The 21,960-nt window shown below is 37.4% G+C and overlaps 1 protein-coding gene across 47 annotated transcripts in view; it reads left to right on the forward strand.

Annotated features, from left to right (window-relative positions):
- Positions 1–21,960, forward strand: part of LOC105486221 (calcium/calmodulin dependent protein kinase II delta) — a 310,220-nt gene that overhangs the window by 148,943 nt on the left and 139,317 nt on the right. For all 47 annotated transcript variants that reach the window (XM_071093114.1, XM_071093115.1, XM_024794219.2 and 44 more), the window contains one exon: positions 1,897–1,951. Coding sequence is in view for 45 of the 47 variants with exons in the window: in XM_024794219.2 (XP_024649987.1) it covers positions 1,897–1,951 (55 nt within the window). In the remaining 2 variants the exon portion in view is untranslated. The remainder of the gene's footprint in view (positions 1–1,896; positions 1,952–21,960) is intronic.

Here is a 21,960-nt window from a genome sequence, read left to right on the forward strand (position 1 = left end):
GCTTATGTAGCAATCGTTTTATTTTATTTATATATATATATATATATGCATGTGTGTTATGTGTTTATATAATATATATAGCTATCATTGGTGAAAATTTCTTTCCCAAACCTTCTGTAGTAAATGTTCAAAAACAATTTGATGAAAGACCATCTACTATGTGCCAGATCTCTGTGTGGGATGCAAGACTTATAAAATATGGTTCCTGTTTGGGAGTATTGATGATGAGACTCTATATATTGAAGAAGGGAAAGGTGTTAGAGGTAGTAAATAAAGATAAAATATGCTGCATGAATGACCTCAAGGGTGACACTGTGACAAATAAGGATGGCAGGGCAGGGGGGACTGGAGTGTGCTTACATTTCATGCATTCGAGGGCTAAGTAGAGAGTCTGAGACTGAACTGTTGGCTGCATTCCCAGTTGCCTACAGTATAGGCCTCCTCCTCATGTTAGTAACAATGGAAAATTCATATTTTATAAACTATAATCTATCTAGAGAGGGATTCAGAAAATATTTTAATAGGAGGCCAGGAATGAGATCCAAAGGGGATGGAATTAGATGATAAAGCACAGAGATTATGTTAAGTCTATGAGCTTGAGTATTGAATGGGTACTACAGTCTCCCTCTATAAATAATTTTAGTTTGTGTGATAACCTAAATGTTCTTATAAATTCACATTTTCCATGTGGTGGTCATCAGTGCATGGGAAACATAACAGTAGTAGAAATGTAGTAGAAAATCATTATTATTTTGTGGTGACATTTGTAAAAGCAGTTGTGCCCCAAAACTTTTTTGCTTTCCCTGCCTTCTTTTGCTCCCAGTGAAGATCAAGTCACCACTTCAAGTGATTTGGATACATAGGAAGAATTCACTGGGGCTACCAGTGGTTGCAAGGTGGGAGGAGGAAGAGGAGCAGAAAGAATAACTGTTGGGTACTAGGCTTAGTACCTGGGTGACAAAATAATCTGTACGTCAACCCGCCGTGACATGAGTTTACCTATGTGGCAGACCTGCACATGTACACCTGAAGCTAAAATAAAAGTAAAAAATAAATAAATAAATAAGAAAAATTTACTATCGATGAAGGATAACTGGGATAAGGTGTGGGGCTTATGAACAAATAAATAGCAGACACAGCGGTATGTAATTCTACATGTATGATTTAGTTTAGAGTTATCAGTTAAAGTCTAGCTCACTGAAGTTTTTAAAGTGATATTAATTTGAGGAACTAGTAGATTATTTTAGCAAAAGTTCAAGCTGTACATTTTGGGCTAATGACTTGGTAAATGGATTTGGCTGTCCTGAGTAAATAAGTAACATAACAAAAACTGTGTTTTGCCAGGTTGACCAGGGAGTGCCACCTAGAACTTCTTGAACAAAAGAGAGAACACAAGGAAACCATTTCCTAGACTTGGAATCATTCCTCTTAATGTCTATTGTAGTGACTAAGCATGAGTTGGTGAGGACTTGGACTAAGGTGATAGCAAAGGGAATGGCAAGGAAGTGAAAGAATTGCCAGAACCTCATAACTTTGAGTATATGGACATATATTATAATGATCCTTCACATTTGTTTAGTATTCACCTGAAAATTTGTGGATTTATTTCTATCTCATTTAATCTCAACCATTTTATAAAGCATAGGTACTAATATCATTACAAGTTAAGCAGTTTTTTTTTTAAGATCACATAGTTACTAATTTTCAGAACCAGCACGCAAACCTTAGGTCTATCTGAACCCAAGCTATGTTGTAAAATATACGGAAATATCAAAGGCTAAAATAAAATGTAATGCTAATATTTCTAGCTAGGAGACATCTGCCCATGTGAAGTGGGGTTTAACATTGATCATTGGAATAGGTATAACACAATTTTCTTTTCTTATTTTTTTCTAGTGCGACTTCATGATAGCATATCAGAGGAGGGCTTTCACTACTTGGTGTTTGATTTGTAAGTATATACTCTGTATTCATTATTTTTGCAATCTAATTGAGGACCGTTTTGAATTAATGATTTTTCTCATTGTACAGTCCAAATTACTGACTGCTACAATATTTTTTAATGTTCTTCAAGTAACATTCAACTCTAATTCTTTTGAAAAGAGTATACTACTCAGCATTGTTTTATTTAAAATTTAAATTAACCTTAATTTGAATTAACCTTAACCTAAGTGAAATAATTATTTCCCTTTGTGTTGTCCATTGTGATGTTATGCGTGGTTCTCAGTTCTATCTTGTAGCACAAAAAATGTTTGACGTGAGCAAAATTTTCCATTTAATTTTTACGAGTATGTATAATTTATTGTCTTAATGTAAAAAGAAGACTCAAGGAAGAAACTTGGATTACCAAAATTGATTTAAACTAATCAAGACTTTTAAAGTGAGGCGCCGTCAGTAAGAATGAAGGGAAAATAATGACTCTTGGCAGGGATATAGTAAAACAGGCCATACATATGGTTGGTAGGAGTTTAATAAGAACATACTTTCTGGAAATCAATTTGGTGCTACTGTGCTCATCAAAGGGAATAAAAATGTTTGTATCATTTGACTTGGACTTTGGAACAAAGTCCATGGAAAGTATACCCTAAATTCAGTTAAAATTTTATACTGAAAGATGTTCATTGCATCATCCTTTATAACGGGGGAGAAAAGAAAAGAAAGAAACTAACTTAAGGATCCAATTATAGAGAAATAGCTACATAATTACAGTATATTCATATAATGGACTACTGTCTAGCATTTTAATGTGATGCCACAGAGTTTTGGGAAAGATTTAAAAAATTATTTCACATAATATGAGTTTGAAGCTAGGTTAATACTAGGTTTGGTTAATTCAGTACTTCAGTGATATCATTAAGAAACCACGTTCTTTCCATCTGTCTGTTTTTAGTAGTATGTGGGTTTGTCTTCATGTTTGCGTTCCCCTATGGTCTCAAGTTGACTGCCACATTTTCAGTTATCACAGTGACTTCCAGAGGCAGAAAAAGGGGAATCAAAATTCTGTTGCATAAGTTTTTATTCATGGAGAAATCTTTCTCAAGAGCCTCTCAGAAGATATCTGTTCAAGAATCCTTAATTAGAACTGCTTCTCAAGCCCACACTAAACCAGGTATTTGTTAAGGGAATGAAATTACAACTGGCATTGACAAATCATAATTTAGTCTGTAGATCTGGTGAGGGAACTGGCCTCCTCTGAATCATGTGATACCCAGTCCAGAACTAAATTGTGATTTTGTTATTAAGAAAGAATGGGAGTTTTATCTATTGGGTAGTGTCACGCGTGTCCGTGTGAAGAGACCACCAAACAGGCTTTATGTGAGCAATAACGCTTTTTAGTCACCTAGGTTTAGGCGGACTGAATCCAAGAAAAGAGCCAGCAAAGGGAGATGGGGTGGGGCAGTTTTATAGGATTTGGGTGGGTAGTGGAAAATTACAGTCAAAGTGGATTTTTCTCTTGTGGGCAGGGACAGAGGTTACAAGGTGCTCCCTGGGGAACTTCTAATACTCATTGTCCAGGAGAAGGAATGTCACAGGGTCAATTGATCAGTTAGGGTGGGGCAGGAACAAATCACAATGGTGGAATATCATCAGTCAAGGCAGGACCTGGCTATTTTTACCTCTCCTGAAGTTCCTCAGTTGCTCCAGGCCATCTTGATGCATACCTGCAGGGTTGGGCTCAGAGACCTGACAGGTAGGCAGCCAAGCATATCTGCCATATTTAGAATAGAGACTAAAGCTCTACTTTTGCACAATTCCTAGTGCACGGGCTCCTCTCCACAGTCCCAGTTCATCCATGGCTTGCTCCTGTGGCCGTAGTTTCATCTGGCTCTATGTTGTTCTAGTAGTCCTTCCTCTTCAGTCCTTTCTCAGCTCTTGTTTTTACTTTTAACATTGTTTTTTCTTCCTTTCCAATGTTTGAGCCCCTTCTTTTCTTGAGCTTTCTTTAGCCATTCTTTTAGGATAGGTATGCTAGCAACAAATTGTTAGTATTTCTTTTTCGAGCTTGTCTTGATTTCCCCTTTATTCCTGAATGACATTTTTGCCAGATATATAATTCCAGGTTGAGAGTTCTTTCAAAGTTGTGCCACTTCGTTCTGGATTCCTTGGTTTTTGATGAGACATCTTTGTCATTCTAATTGTTTTTCCCCTAAAGATAAGGTATTATTTCTCTCTGGCTGCTTTAAAGTTTTTTGGTTTTTGTTTCTTTTGTTGTTGTTGTCTTTGATTTTTAGGTTTGTCTATGATGTATCTTGCTTGGCTTGGATTTCTTGGAATTTACTTATTTGGGGTTCACTCAGCCTCCTGAATGTTTACGTTTTTGTTTGGCAAATTTGGGAAACTTTTGGACGTTGTTTCTTTGAATACCTTTTTAGCCCCACCTTCTTTCTCCCTTCCTTTTGGAACTCTGATGACTGAATGTTGGATCTTTTGTTAGAGTCTAAGAGATCCCTGAGGCTTTTTGTTGTCGTTTTCCCCTAGTCTATCGTCTTTCTGTTGTTTAGTTTGGATAATTTATTATTGTTCTGTCTTCAAGTCTGATTGTCTAATTCTTTCCTCTGGTTTTTTGTTTTGTTGTGTTTTTCTGAGACAGAGTCTCACTGTGTCGCCCAGGCTGGAGTGCATTGGCACGATCTCTGCACACTGCAAGCTCCGCCTCCCAGATTCAAGCGATTCACCTGCTTCAGCCTTCTGAGTAGCTGGGATTACAGGCGCACGCCACCACGCCCGGCAAATTTTTTTGTATTTTTAGTAGAGACGGGGTTTCACCATGTTGGTCAGGCTGGTCTCCCAAAGTACTGCCTCCCAAAGTGCTGGGATTACAGGCATGAGCCACTGTGCCCGTCCCATCCATTGAGTTTTTTATGTCAGTTATATTTTTCATTTCTGCAGTTTTCTTTTCTTCTTTATAGTCTCTATTTATTTGCCAAGATTCCCTTTTGTTTGTTTGTTTCAAGTGTGTTCATAAGTGCTCTCTGAAGCATTTTTTTTATTATGGCTGATTAAAAATCCGTATCAGATAATTCTGACAGCATTGTTATCTTGGTGTTGCTGCCTGTTGATTATCTTCTCATTCAAATGAGATTTTCCTGGTTCTTGATATGATAAGTGAATTTTGGATTATATCCTGAACATTTGGGGTATTATTTTATAAGACTTTGGATTTCATTAACTATTCTCTTCAGCAGGCCTTCTCTGATACCAGAATAAGCAGGTGCCGTCTTATTACTGACTGGTGGGGGCTGTAGTCCAAGTTCCCCCGACAGCCTCCACTGACATGCCTGGGTGGTGTTTCCTTACTGCTGGGTGAGGTTATTGGAACACAGGAATTTTTGTTTTTCTATATTTAGTGGGAGAAATACACCTACCGTATATTTTTTAAAGCATCAGACCTGTTGTTATTTCTCAATAGATTTAATTTGTCAGATCTCCTTTGCTTTGCAGATCAAGGTGTGGTATTGTAAACTGAGATATGTCCTTCATACTGTGATGGATGTTGGAATAAAAAACACTTGTTAGTTCTCGTTACTTAAGTAATAATATTCTGAACTGAGTTTGATCACAACTCGGTCAGGGAGGAAATACTTTTTTCTATCCTTTTAGGTTCAGTGCCTGGGGCATGAGAATTAAACTAACAAGAGAGAGATTAACAAGAGACAAGGCATATAATTTTTATTAATATTTATGTGCATGGGAGTTCACAGAAAATAAGTGAAACTCAAAGAAGCAGTTAGGCTGAGGCTTTTATACCCCTTTAACAAAGGAAAGAGAATTTGGGCTTCAAGGGATAATGGAGAATTGACTTATGGAAAAGTGACTAGTAAGTATATGAAGGAACTAATGGAAGATAAGGTTTATTTTAGTAAGATCTGTTTCGGCAAATTCATCTGCTGTCGACTCCCTGTCTTCTATGGTGATTCAATCTTTCTCACTGGTGTTGGGGAAAGAGAGCATCTTCCTTAAAGGGAAATTTATACCCTGCTTTTAGGCAGATAATGGAGGGCAGATAATTCTCTCTATATCTGTTGATTCTCACTTAGCTTTAGCTCAAAATAATCCTTATGCCAAAGTGGCATATTTGGGGGTGATATATTTTGATCTCCTTCTGCTGCAAGAAGCACTTCAGTGTTAGGTCAAAACCTTCTATGCCAGTTTTCCACAGTCATCAAGTTATTTATATCTACATTTAAAAATTTATAGCTTCTGTATTCCTTATTAAAGTAAGGGCGTGATGAGAATCACATAGTTTATTTTTTCTTGTATCATTTTTTAGAAATTCGGCACAATAATTGGTGAAGAACATAAAGAAAGCAGTTCACATGAAAACACAGTAAGATTTTTAACTAAAGTGGATTATGTCTTTAGCAATGATATTTGTTTGGGTTACTAATGTCTCTGAAACCAAAGTGAAGAAGGTGAAAGTTTACATACAAACCATAGTAACTTGAAATATGCTGCAATAGGCAACTGAACTTCTGCTTCTAGAATGAAGGGCTCAAATTCTTGCAATTGTTCTTTAGTATTTAAAATTTAAGAGGAGCATTATCAGCAGTTATCCTGAAAATGATCTACTAGTAAATGAGATTAATAAACTAGTTAAACACAATCCAATGAAGCATCCAGCATTAGAAAGATTGAAAAACAATGGTTAAAACTATACATTTTCAATGACTGAAAAGAAAGCATAACAGATATAAGTATCTAATTTCTCAAAATTGTATGATCATTGCAGCAATAATCTATGAAAAGGAAAAGTAAGCAGCTTTAAAAAAATGCACATTTTAAATATAGTTCAGAAATATACATTGGTATCTTAAAGATATCAATGAAATACTCTTCAGGAAAATTAGAGCCACTTACTCAATGAGTTCTGAGGTAAAATAACTACTTGAATTCCCAAAGAAGGACTATTCCTTGTGTTTCTCCTTTTGATGGCAGTTTTGGCAGTGTGGTACTTGTACGTATTTCCTGTGGAATGTTAGCTATTCAGAATCTAATGGAAGTTCTATTTTTATAGGTGCATTGAGTCTTCTTCTAATGAAATGATTTTTGCTTTCTAAAAATCAAAACATAGGAGAACGTGAGTTCTATGGAAACATTTTCTTCCTTTTTTTTTTTTTCTTTTTAAATTTTATTTTATTATAGAGATGGGGTCTTGCGATCTTGCCCAGGCTGGTCTCAAACTTCTGGTCTCAAGCTATCCTCCCTCCTCAGCCTCCCCAAGTGCTCAGACACAAATCTGAGCTACCATGCCCAGCCTCTTCTTGCTATTTTCAATTTATATATTTTTATTCAGATATCTAGCCATTTTTAACTATAAGGCATTAGTAGTCTCTTTTGCAGATAGACTCAGGAATGAGTTCAGGAAAGGCTTTTATGAAAGCAAAGTCATCTTCACAGTAAATAATGAACTGCCCTGATTTTTTTCAAATAATCCTTTCCAGAATTTGTGCGTAGCATGGTTTCTAGGCACACCTCAGCAGCTGTGGAGAACAAGGAGGGCTAAGTTCATAGAGATGTGAATTTATCTAAGATAAGATGAGAAAGATAAGAGAAACGGAGCTAGATTGTAGTCCCTAAGGGAGAGGCCTTCAGCAGAGACTTCGGCCTTCAGGCGGAGACTTGGGCCTTAAGCAGATAAGGCAGATCACAGATCAAGTTCATTTCTAGGGCTGATGGCAAATAAGGCTTTAACATGGGCAGTCACTTGAGCATATGTATTGGCATTGAAAAATTGTTTTCTCTCTACCCGTTCTAGGTTCATTGGCTGGGACCCCCAAATTAGACTGACAGGAGACAAATTAAGAAAAAATAAAACCCAGAAGTTTATTAGCCTGTGTATTATATGTTCACATGGAAGCACTCAGAGATGAGTAACTCAAAGGGGTGGTTAGAACTTTGGCTTATATATCATCTTAAAGGAACAATAAATTCTTAGATAAGAGACAAAACAAAGGAAAAGGACTTTGAGTCTATAGGAACAGCAAATTGTGTGAAGCTAAATAGATGAGGATCATTAATTACAGATAATGGCTAGTTGTAGTAAAGTTTCTTATGCGGATTCCTCTGGTGCAGTCTCCAGGCTCAGGCTCTAGGTTGTCACTAACTTCTACCCTCCCTGGAGACAGGGCAGGAAAGAAAACTCTATAAATGTATGTCCTGCTTTTAGGTAAATAGAGGGAAAGCAAAGAGCTTTATCTGTATCTGCTTCTTCGCAATTGCCTTCATCAAAAAATAATTTTTACAAGTGGCATACTTTGGAGTGACATATTTTGTTACCCTTCATTAATGACATATTTCAGGAACTGTATATCAGAGAAAGTCAGTATTATGTGTTTGTTGAGTGAATACTTGTTCAAGAGACCAAAAAAAAAAAAAATCAATAATTACAGTATAGTACAACGTTTGCCATGATAAGACAGCTTCAAGCAAAGATGGACTTAGTTTAGAGATAGCTTAACCCAGTTAGAAGTCACTGAAGTAAGGTGTTGGGAGGAATAAAAAAAAGAACTAAAATAGTGTAATCCCTTTGAAAATACTTTATAGAACATAGCTGAGTCTACAAATTTTGTTTCAAGATCATAATTTGTATTTAAGAAGCAGGCTAGGCACAGTGGCCCACACCTCTAATCACAAGTGCTTTGGGAGGCTGAGGCAGGAGATCGCTTGAGCCCAGGAGTTCAAGACCAGCCTGGGCAACATAGCAAGATTCTTGGTCTACAAAAAAATTTTAAAAATCAGTCTATGGTGATAGCAGATGCATGAAGTCCTAGCTACTAGGGTGGCTGAGGCGGAAAATCACTTGAGCCCAGAAGTTCGAGGCTGTAGTGAGCTGTGATCATGCCACTGCACTCTAGGTGACAGAGCAAGAACCTGACTTAAAAAATGAAAAAAAAAGAAGAAACAGTTAATCTACATAAAATGCATGATATTTTAAATAGCACACCCTGATGCTATAAATATACTTATTTCTTGTTTGTTTTTGGAAAATGGAATTTTGTTTGAATCAAAACATCTGGGCTATTTTAAAATGAAATTTAATGTTCATTACAGTGAAAACCAATGAATCTAGAATTTTAGTATTTCTCATATGGTAAAAATACTGGTTTCCCAGTAGTTATACTAAACAATTTTAGTGTTTTTGTTTTTGTTTTTTTCTCTTGAAAGGACACATCCAAATAGTGTTCCTTTTATTGAAAAATTAATAAAACAATTAATGATTTTATTATTTTTTTAAGGAAGAACACTTTAAATGCTTATGACATTCTGTCCTTTTAATAGAAAGGGATGCTTTGTCATATACTTTTGATTCTATTCTGAGTGGAAGGCAAAATACACGATTAACTTGCCTCTATTATGGTGCTCCACAGTGGCAAACTAAATCCTTCTACCCATGCATCATGTTTCCTTTATGTTGGTGAAAACTTTCAGTTTTTGTGGGATAAGATATAAACTTGTCTGCTGAAGACTGTTTAGTTACAACCTACAGAAGGAGGTAGGTTCTTTGTGATAAATACTATTTGATATCAGAATTTTTGTCAGGGATAATTGTCATAAATTCAAGAGGGCCTATTTCTATTTTATTTGTTCACCTTAGTAATATTATTATTTGATGAGAATAAGGGTTTCTTCTTAATATGTCTGTACCATCACTTTAATTTTGTGGCTCATGCTTGTAACCCCAACACTTCAGGAGGCCAAGGCAGGAGGATTGCTTAAGCCTAGGACTTAAAAATCAGCCTGAGTAACATAGTGAGTTCTCATCTCTACAAAAACATTTTTACAAAGTAGCCAGTGTGGTGGCATGCACCTGTAGTCCCAGCTACTTGAGAGGTTGAGGTAAGAGAATCACTTGAGTCCAGTTCATCAAGGCTACAGTGAGACAAGATTATGCCACTGCATCCTAGTTGACAGAGCAAGACCCTGTCTCAATTTAAAATAATACTGGTAATTATTATTATTATTGCACTTTTTAATATAAATCTGGATTTTTTGGTGTTATATCACTTCCCACATTTATTATAATTCATCTTCATGAAGTTAGAGAAAATATTGTGCAATATAGGACTTTTTGACTTTGACAATTCTTTTTAAACTTTTAATAAGCTTTATATTTTAGACCAATTTTAAGTTTACAGCAAAAATGAGTGGAAATACAGAAAGTTCCCATATACCCTTATGTCACAAGTGCACAACCTCCTTTACTATCAAAATCCCCGCACAACATTAGTACATTAATTATAGTAGTACATTGTACTACTGTTTAAACCTACTTTGGTACATGATTATCACCTAGAGTCCATAATTTAAGCTAGGGTTCGCTCTTGGTGTTTTACATTGTATGGGTTTTTAAAAATGTGTAGTGTTCTGTAACCACAATTGTAGGATCATGCAGAATAGTTGCATTACCCTAAAAATTTTCTGTCCTCTGCCTGTTCTGTCCTCCTTACCCCCGACTTCTGGCAACCACTAAACTTTTACAGTCTCCATAGCTTTACCTTTTCCAGAATGTCATATAGTTAGAATCACACAGTATATAACCTTTTAGATTGATTTCTTTCACTTAGTAATAAAGTCAGCCCTGGAACAACATGGATTTGAACTGCACAGGTCCACTTATACATGGATTTTCTTCCACCTTTGTCACTCCTGAGACAGCAAGACCAACTTCTCTTCTTCCTCCTCCTCCTCTTCAGTTTTCTCAATGTGAAGATGATGAGGATGAAGACCTTTATGATGATCCACTTTCACTTAATGAGTGTCAATTTATTATCTCTTCCTTATGATTTTCTTAATAACATTTTCTTTTCTCCAACTTACTTTATTGTAAGAATACAGTATATAATATGTGTAACATACAAAATATGTGTTTATCAACTCTGTTATCCTTCAGGCTTCCAGTCAACAGTAGGCTATTAGTAGTTAAATTTGTGGGGAATCAAAAGTTATGCAAGGGTTTTCAACTGTTGGGGAGTTGGTACTCCAACCCTCATGTTGTTCAAGAATCAACTGTACACATTTATGTTTCTTCTGTTTATTTTTATGTCCTTGTAGCTTATTTCCTTTTATCGTGGAATAATATTTCATTGTCTGGACATACCAGAGTTTATTGACTCACCCAATGAAGGACATCTTGGCTGCTTTCAAATTTTGGCAATTATGAATAAAGCTGCTATAAACATCCATGTGTGGGTTTTTGCATGGACATAAGTTTTCAAATCCTTTGGGTAAATACCTAAATGTGCTGCTGATGAATCATGTTGTAAGTGTATATTTAGTTTTCTAAAATACTGCCAGTATTCTTAAGTGGCTATACCATTTTGCATTCACACCATCAATGAATGAGAGTTCCTGTTGCTCCATACTGTCTCCATAGCTTTACCTTTGTAAGAATTCTCACCAGCATTTGGTGTTATCAGTGCTCTTGATATTGGCCATTTTAATAGGTGTGTAGTGATCTTCCATTGTTATAATTTGAAATTTGCTAATGACATACAATGATTAACGTCTTCTCATATGCTCGCTTATCATCTGCATATCTTCTATGGTGAGGTATCTCTTCAGGTTTTTATCCCTTTTTTATTTGAGAATTATTTGTATATTCCCAGCACTTCAAGAGGCTGAGGCGGGCAGACCACTTGAGTCAAGAGTTTTGAGACCAGCCTGGCCAACATGGTGAAACCTCATCTCTACTAAAAGTACAAAAATTACTCAGGCATGGTGGTGCATGCTTGTAATCCCACCTACTCAAGAGGCTTGAACCTAGGAGGCAGAGGTTGCAGTGAGCCAAGATCACACTACTATACTACAGCTTGGGTGACAGAGTGGCACTCCATCTCAAAACAAACAAACAAAAAAGAGTTATTTGTATATTTTGGTTAACAAAAGCTTTATCAGATGTGTGTTTTGGAAATATTTTCTTTAAGACTGTGGCTTATTCTCTCAACATTGTCATTTGCAGAGTGGAAATTTTTAAGTTTAATGAAGTTTAGCTTATCAATTTGTTTCTTTCATGGATTATGTGTTTTGTCTTATATCTAAAAAGTCATCAGCATACCCAAGATCATCTAAATATTCTCCTGTGTTTTCTGGGAAGTTTTAGAGTTTTGTGTTTTACATAAAACATAGGTGTGTGATCTATTTTGAGTTGGTTTTGGGGAAGAGTATAAGGTGTGTGTCTGGATTCATTTTTTTTAATGTGAGTATTCAGTAGTTTCAGCAACATTTATTAAAGAATGTTTTTTTTTTTTTTCCAGTGTATTGCCTTTGCTCTTTTATCAAAGATCAGTTGATTATACTTGTGTGAGTGTATTTCTATACTCAAAGATCTGTTCTGTACCATTGATCTCTTTGTCTGTTCTTTTGCCAGTAGCACAGTGTCTTGATTGCTGTAGCTTTATGGTAAGTCTTGATGTTGAGTAGTGTCAGTCTTCTATCTTTGTTCTTTTCCTTCAATATTCTCTTGGCTATTCTGGGTCTTTTTTCTTTTCATATGAACTTTAAAATTGGTTAGTATTTATCGAAAAATAACTTGCTGAGATTTTGATTGGGATTTCATTGAATCTGTAGATCAGTTGTGTGTGTTCTGATTGCCCCCACTGACTGGCCGTTCCCCCATTCTTTCCCCTTCCTCAGGCCTTCCTATTCCCTGAGACACAAAGATATTGAAATTAAACCAATAAATAACTTTTCACTGGCCTCTAAGTGCTCAAGTGAAAGGAACGGTCACACATCTCTCATTTTAAATCAAAACCTAGAAAGAATTAAGGTTTGTGAGGAAGGGATATCAACAGCAGAGATATGCCAAAAGCTAGACCTCTGTACCAGTTAGCTGAGTTGTGAATGCAAAGGAAAAGTTCTTGAAGGAAATTGCGAGTGCTGTTCCATTTAGCAAACAAATGATAAGACAGAGAAACAGCCTTATTGCTAATATGGAGAAAGCTTTATTGGTCCAGATAGATGATCAAACCAGTTATAACATTTCCTTAAGCCAAAGCCTAATCCAGAACAAGGCCCTACCTTTCTTCAAATCTTTGAAGGCTGAGAGAGGTGAGGAAGCTGCAGAAGAATAGAAGGAAGCTAGCAGAGGTTGTTACATGAGGTTTAAGGAAAGAAGTCATCTCCATAACAAAAAAGTGCAATGTGAAGCAGCAAGTGCTGATGGTGAAGCCACAGTAACTTATCCAGAAGATCTAGCTAAGATAAATGATAAAGGTTTGTGCACTAAACAACAGATTTTCAATGTAGATGAAACAGTCTTCTATTAGAAGAAGATGCCATCTAGGACTTTCATAGCTTGAGACAAGAAGTTTTAAAGGACAGCTTTAAAGAATAGGTTAACTTTCTCATGAGGGATTAATGCACATGATGACTTTAAGAATACGTGAATGCTCATTTACCTTCCAAAAATTCTAGGACCCTTAAGGTAGATACTAAATATACTCTGCCTGTACTCAATAAATGTAACAACAAAGCCTAGATGACAGCACATCTGTTTACATCATGGTTTACTGAATATTTTAAGCCTAGCATTGAGATCTACTGCCTGCAGGGGAGAAAAATGATTTCTTTCCAATATTACTGCACATCCACAATTGACCTAGTTGCTCAAGAGCTCTGACAGAGATGTACAAAGAGATAATTGTTGTTTTCATGCCTACTAACACAACATCCATTCTGCAGCCTCTGGGTCAGTGAGTCGTATTGTCTTTCAAGTATTATTATTTAATTAATATATTTTGCAAGGCGATAGCTGCCTTAGATAGTCATTCATCTGATTGATCTGAGCAAAGTAAATTGACAACCTTCTGGAAAGGATTTACCATTCTAGAAGCCACTTAAGAACATTACTTATTCATGGGAGGAGGTAAAAAATAACAACATTAGCAGGAGTTTAAAAGAAGTTGATTCCATCTCTCATGGATTATTTTGAGGTGTTTGAGACTTTCAGTGGAGGATATAACTGCAGATGTGAAAATAGCATGAAGACTAGAACTGGAAGTGGAATCTGCAGATGTGACTGCATTGATGTAATCTCAGCATAAAACTTCCATGGATGAGGAGTTGCTTCTTATGAATGAGCAAATAAAGTGGTATCTTGAGATGGAATCTACTCCTAGTGAAAATATTCTGAACGTTGTTGAATGACAACAAAGGACTTAGAATATTACATAAAGTTAACTGATAACACAGCAGCAGGGTTTGAGAGGATTGACTCCAGTTTTGAAAGAAGTTCTACTATGGGAAAAATGCTATCAAACAGCATCACATGCTACAGAGAAACTTCGTGAAAAAAAGTCAATCAGTATGCAGCAAACTTAATTGTTGCCTATTTTAAGAACCTACAACAATCACCCTAGCCTTCAGCAGCCACCACCCCCATCAGTCAGCACCATCAACATTGAGGCAAGAACTTCCACCAGCAAAAAGGTTACAACTCACTAAAGTCTTAGATGATCATTAGTGTATTTAGCAGTAAAGTATTTTTAAATTATGGTATGTCACATTGTTTTTAGAGATGATGCTATTGCACATTTAATAGACCATGGTATAGTGCAAACATAACTTTATGTACACTGTAAAATAAAACTGTGACTCATTTTATTGTAATATTTGCTTTATTGTTGTGGTGTGGAACCGAACCCACAGTATCTCCTATACTACTACATGAGTAGTATCAATATCCTATAATAACAAAATTACTCTTTGCTCCTGTCCCTTGTATCACTGCTATTGTTTATTTCACTTATACATAAATACACACACACACACACACACACACACACACAAGCATACATAATTGAATAAATTGTTATTATTACTTTGGACAGTTACCTATTAGATCAATTTAGAATAAGAAAAATAGTTTTTATTATCTTCACTTATTCCTTCTTTGATGCTCTTTCTGTCTGTAGATCTGAGTTTCCAATCTTCGTAATTTTCCTTCTCCTGAAGAACTTTTAACATTTCTTGCAAGGCAGGTCTACAAATTCTTTTTGTTTGTCTGAGAAAGTATTAATTTTCTCACATTTGAAGGATAATCTCACAGAATATAGAATTCTAGGGTTTTTTGGTTTTGTTTTCTTCTTAACACTGTTTCATTACACACTCTTCTTCCTTACCTAGTTCCTGAGAATTCAGATGTATATTCTTATCTTTACAAAGATAAGAATTACTTTTTCTTTGTTTTTTTGATGTTTGAATGTGGTATGCCTAGGGATTGCTTTTTAGTATTTATCATACTTTGTGTTCTCTGAATTTCCTGGATCTGAGGAAACTGTCAAACTGTTATTGCTGTCTCATAATAATTATTCAGGAAGTTATCAGTCATTATTGCTTTAAATGTTGTCACTATTTCTTTCTTCTCCTTCCACTATTCCCATTACACAAATTACACATATTTACACCTTTTGTCATCGTCCCACAATCTAAGTTGTCTTGGATATTCTTTGCTTTCTTTTTTATTGGTCTTTTTCTTTGCTCTTCAGTATTAGAAGTTTTTTCTATTGTCATATCCTCAGGCTTGGAGATTCTTTCCTCAGCCCTATCTAGTCTACTAATGAGCCTATCAAAGACATTCTCCATTTTTCTGTTACAGTGTTTTTGACCGTAAAGCTAGCATTTCTGTTGGATTCTTTCTTAGAATATTCATCTCTCTGTTTACATCATCCACCTGCTTTTGCATGGCGTCTACTTTTTCCATTAAAGCCCTTAATATATGATTCACAGTTTTAAAAAATGTCTGGTCTGATCATTCCCACATATTTGTCATATTTGACTCTGGTTTTGATACTTTTTTAGTCTCTTCAAACTGTGTTTTTGCCCTTTAGTATGCCTTGTAATTTATTGAAAGGTGGGCATGATATACTAGGTGATATGGTTTGGATCTGTGTACCCAGCAGATCTCATGTTGAATAGTAATTCCCAATGTTGGAGGTGGGGCCTAGTGGGAGGTGATTGGATCATGGGGTTGGATTTCTCATGAATGGTGTAGCACCATCCTCTTGGTACTGTCCTCATGATAGGGAGTGAGTTCTCATGAGATCTGGTCACTTAAATGTGTGTGGCCTTCTCCTCTCTCTTGCTCCTGCTTTCACCATGTGAAGTGCCTGTTTCTGCTTTGCTTTCTGCCATGAGTAAAAGCTCCCTGAGGTCTCCCCAGAAGCAAATGCTGCCATACTTCCTATGCAGCCTGAAGAAGAGCCAATTAAGCTGCTTATAAATTACCCAGTCTCAGGTTTTTCTTTATGGCAATGCGAAAATGGACTAATACACTAGGTTAGGAAGAAAGAAAAAGCACAACTCTGGTAAATAAGCCTTCAATAATATAGCAGTAAGTTATGGGGAAAGAGGAAGCATTCCATAGTCCTATATTAAGATCTCAGTCTTTTTGAGAGATGACCATGTGCTAGCAGCCCTCACTCTCAGCACCTCCTTGGCCTCGGCGTCCACTCTCGCAGCGCTTGAGGAGCCCTTCAGCCCGCCACTTCACTGGGGAGCCCCTCTCTCAGCTGGCCAAAGCCGGAGCCTGCTCCCTCTGCTTGCAGGGAGGTGTGGAGGGAGAGGCGCGGGCGGGAACCAGGGCTGCGCGCGGCGCCCACAGTCCAGCTCGAGTTCCCGCAGTCCAGCTCGAGTTCCCGCGGGCGAGGCTGGCAGGCCCAGCACTCCTGAGCGGCTGGCTGGTGCCGCTGGCCCAGGGCAGTAAGGGGCTTAGCACCCAGGCCAGCAGCTGCGATGGGTGTTCCGGGTCCCCCCGCAGTGCCGGCCCGCCGTTGGTTCTCGCGGAGCCTCAGCTGCCTCCCCACAGGGCAGGGCTTGGGACCTGCAGCCCGCCATGTCGCAATCCCCGCCCCCGCCGCGGTGGGCTTTCGCGGGCTGAGCCTCCCTGAGGAGCCCAGCGCTGCTCCCTGCTCTGCGGCACTGGGTCCCATCAACCGCCCAAGAGCTGAGGAATGGCAGCCAGCTCCGCCTGCGCCCAGGTGGGGGATCCACTAGGTGAAACCAGCAGGGCTCCTGTTCTAGTGGGGACTTGGAGAACCTTTATGTCTAGCTAAGGGATCATAAACGCACCAATGAGCACTCTGTGTCTAATTCAGGGTTTGTAAATACACCAATTAGTACTCTATATCTAGCTAACCTAGTGGGGAACTTGGGGAACTTTTATGTCTAGCTAGAGGATTGTAAATGCATCAATCAGCACTCTGAGTCTAGCTCAGGGATTGTAAACGCACCAATCAGCACTCTGTCAAAACAGACCAATCAGCTCTCTGTAAAATGGACCAATCAGCAGGATGTGGGTGGGGGTCCGATAAGGGAATAAAAACAGGCTGCTGATCCAGCAGTGGCAACTTGCTTCTCTGCTCTCATACTGTGGAAGCTTTGTTCTTTCGCTCTTTACAATAAATCTTGCTGCTGCTCACTCTTTGGGTCCACACCGCCTTTATGAGCTGTAACACTCACCATGAAGGTCTGCAGCTTCACTCCTGAAGCCTGCGAGACCACGAATCCACTGGGAAGAACGAACAACTCCAGATGCACCACCTTTGAGAGCTATACCACTCACTACCAAGTTCTGCAACCTCACTCCTGTCAGTGAGACCACGAACCCACCAGAAGGAAGAAACTGCAGACACATCTGAACATCTGAAGGAACACACTCCAGACCACCATCTTTAAGAACTGTAACACTCACTGTAAGGGTCCGCGCCTTCATTCTTGAAGTCAGCTAGACCAAGAACCCACCAATTCCGGATACATTTTCATAAGCCTGTACCTCTAGACTGTGATCTACATTGGTGCTCAAGGGTACAGAAGAGTTGGGGATTTCTATTTCCCTAGGTTTGTTAGACTCAAATAAAACCCCAGCAGGTTGGGCTCTACTAAACTAGTTTTTCCAAGGGCAGACCTTGTTAAGACAAACAGCACTCTCTGCCATATTTCAAAGTCATTTCTTTTCTCTTCCTTCTGCCAGAAGCAGAAAGAGATTTTTCCTCTGGTATTCACTGTGAGGCTCTGATACAGCTCTTGGAAGTAAAACTCACAAAAGTGTGGGGATCCTCTTAAGATTGGGTCCCCCTAAAGTTTTTATCTTTCAGGCTTGTTCACACTGAGCCTTCAGCAATTCATCAGTTAAAGTTTATGTTTTCTTACCTCATGATGGTTCTGAGGAGGTTTCTGCTCATGGATTTCTGCTCTGATAAATTGTGACACTATCCTAACCTGTCTTAGTCTCCATTTTTAGGGGCAGCAGTTTGCACTATAACTGTGCTTCTATGGAAGATCTAAGAAGAGTGTTAATTTGTCAGTTTGTTCAGTGTTTTATTTATTCTAATTACAGAGCGATGGATTTCTAAGCTCCTTACACGCCATACCAGAAATTGAAAGTCCTCACAGTGCTTTATTTAAAGTGTTAAATTTAGGCTGGGCACAGGGGCTCACACCTGTAATCCCAGCACTTTGGGAGGCCAAGGTAGGCAGATCACTTGAGGCCAGTAGTTGGAGACCAGCCTGGCCAAGACGACAAAACCCAATCTCTATTAAAAATACAAAAATTAGCCAGGCATGGTGGCGTACACCTGTAATCCCAACTACTCGGGAGGCTGAGACAGGAGAGTCACTTGAACCCGGGAAGCAGAGGCTGCAGTAAGCTGAGATCATGCCACTGCACTCCAGCCTGGGCGACAGAGCAAGAGACTCTGTCTTAAATAAATAAATAAAATGTCAAATTTTATAAAAATACTGTTTAAAGTACTAAATGGTTTGGATTTGAAAATACAAGCAAGGCATAATTCATTAGCTGGAGGTCAGAACTCAAGACTAGAAATTTACATTTTAAAGGCATATTTAAGATTATTAGCTTGACCTGTTTCTTATATATTGTAGGGTAGGCAAGACTGATAAAAATAAGCAGTTTGATATTACTCAGAAAAAAACCAACCTGAAACTTTAAAAAAAATCATACTCCATTGGAATTTGATGTTGAGGCATTGAAGAGATTTACTACCTCCTTTGTTTAACTAGATTTTGAAAGCATAATTTTCTCAAAAAGTTAATTAAATGTAAAATCATGGATACTTATTAAATTAGTGCCTTAAGTAAATTCTTTTCAGCTTCTGGGTCAGATGGTTCTCCTTGAGAAAGGCTAGAATTGCTGTATTCAGTATTAATTGTCATTTTGGAGACAGTATCTGTGGACTGTCAGTGACATTTTGCTATGAACGTGAATCTGGAAAAGTTACCATTTAAAACATGTTAGGCTAAGTTTAGCAGTCAGCTTCTTCAGTATGTGATGATATTTTCTGCCATGCACTCATCCATTTCATCTCCTAGCCTGGACTTTGCAGACAGGAAGCCCAACTCCCACTTAATCCCTGCTTACTTTTCACTTCTACTTGAGACACCCAAACTTGTCAGGTTCTGCTGTTGGCTTGCAGTTAACCACAACCACCAACCCCCTCAGCTTTGGTACTTTAGACATTCTCTGCAAATAGATTTGCTATTATAATACATTCATTCAATGAATACTTATTAAGTACTAATTATATGCAAAGAATATGCTAAATACTAGAGCTAAACCCATGAATAAGACAAATCTGCCTACAAGAAGCTTACAACCTAGTAGAGACAAGAAACAATGAACTATGGTGAGCCCTAAGACAAGGTGAGCTCCCAGAAGGAAATGGTGCCTAATGAGCTGAGGAATGGGAAGACACAGAAGACTCTACACTGAGTAGAATTTACTTAGTCACAGATTCTAGCTCCCTGTAATGCCAAGAAGAACAACATGTGCAAAGGCCCAGAGAAGAGAGATGTGGAAAATTGTAGACATGTAGAGTTTAGTGTGGATGAGCTATTACATTTAAGGGTGAAAGGAGAACACTGTAAGGCTCTGAGAACTGAAGAAATCAGCTGGGAGTAATTTCCAAAGCAACTTACAGTTTTATCATTCCTTGCATTATAATGTGATCCTGATTTTTTAAAATAAGAGTTAAGGGAAGTGGCCTGATGAGGTACACATTTAGAGAAATCATTCTAGCTACAAGTTGGAGAACATTGGCACCCTAGTGAGAGATGCTAGTTTTTGAAACTAAGCAGTGCAGTGGGAATGAATAAAAGTGGAAAGTTTAGAGAGTAATTAAAGTGGTAAAAGTAACAGATATGATGATTAATGGGATCTGAACCTCTTCTGTTGAAGACTTCTGTCTGTTTAGAACATTTCATTTCTAAATAACTACAATCTGATTAGAGAAAAGAAGGTTTTATCTCTCATGATGGTTTGACTACCTGATAGCTGTGTCATTGACAACAGTTAACGCAATGACATTGTGTTAATAGACATTAGGAGACTCGGAAATAGGTACTCATTCCCTTTTGTTTTGAATTTTGACTATGTGAATAAAATAAGTAAAACTTCTAAAATAGGAAAGATAATGGCAACAGGTCCCAGGAAACTATGTGACCTGACAAACAAGCAGATTTTGAGAGAAGACCTTCCTTCCCTTTATTAACTAAAGCAAGGATGTAAACCGCACTAAAACGTACCAGGCACTCAACAAACATCTGTTGAATTATTGACTTAGTAATTGTTGAATATTGACTTATTATTTCACATTTTAAATAAATCAAAAAGTAGAAGCAATTATTGAGCATACATCAGCTGAAATTTCATATATTCATTCTTGATGTATATGTGTATTTTACCTAATATACACTCATGTTGTGTGATGTGTGTCAGTTCTGTGAGGTAGTGAGGGCAAAGATCTAACTGAGTGAGTTATTCTGTCCCAGTTATTTTAAGCAAGACATTACTTTTGTTTTAAGGAATATTTGAAAGAGAAATACTAATTTGATTTTTCATAAGTGCTTTTGAAGTTTATAAGTTTTTAATTACAAATCAGTAACCTAAAATTAATCAGAACTTTTATTGGAAGGCTCAAAAAAAGCTTTCAACATAGAACTGGAAGAAAATTATAATTTATGATCACGTTCATCTTTCTTCTTTGCTGTTTTCGTGTAGTGATAGATGTGTTAATGAAAAGTTTTATGCGTAGGAAATTGACTATCTTGAATCATGATTATCCATTGACTTTCACTGTAATTTCTTATATTTCTTGTTAAAAGGGAGGATGGGGAGTCAGATTTTAGAATTTTTTTTTTAAAGGAGTTCTGTCATTCTCCTAAATAACATACTTTTTTCATCTATGCTTGATATATTTCCATTTAATTGCCTGATATTTCTCTTAGCAAGAAATCAAACCAATATACTATCAAGTTAACCTGTCTGTCTTCCCTATCAGATAGGTCTCTATCTATATTTGTTTTCTCAGTGTCTTGCTCAGTTCCTGGAACTAGAAAATGCTCAATAAATATTTGTTGAGCCAAAGTGAATGTTTACGATTCTACATTCATTTATCCACTCACTTACTCATTCAACAAATACATTTGGTGTTTTTTATGTAGTTGGTACAGTGCTGGTCCCTGAAGCCCAAAATGAGTAGGATTCTGTGCCTCTCTTCAAGATATTTTAAGTCTTTTGAATATTCATTTAACCTTATTAACATGCATATATTCAAAATTTCATAGAGGTAGTTTGGCCATACCATAGAGGTAATTTCCTCTCACCCTTTTATATCTTCTTTGCGGGTTCTTCCTCATCTCCCAGACATTTAAATGTTGGAGTACAAGGGCTTGGTCCTTGGGCATCATGCATTTTCCACTTATACTTGCTTCTTAAGAACCTCATCCAGTATCATGGCTTTAAATTATCCCATCTATAAGCTAATGATATCCAAATTTAAACTGCTACTGAGACCTCTACCCAAACTCCAGACTTGTGCATTCTGTTGCCTACTCACTATCTCTACTTGCATGTCTAATTGGCATCTCAAATTTAAGATATCTAAAACAGTTCTCCTTGTCTCTCTAAGGTCAAACTTGCTCCTCTTGGTGGCAACTCCGTCTTTT

This window comes from Macaca nemestrina, chromosome 3, assembly GCF_043159975.1.
Source record: "Macaca nemestrina isolate mMacNem1 chromosome 3, mMacNem.hap1, whole genome shotgun sequence".
Lineage (NCBI taxonomy): Eukaryota > Metazoa > Chordata > Mammalia > Primates > Cercopithecidae > Macaca > Macaca nemestrina.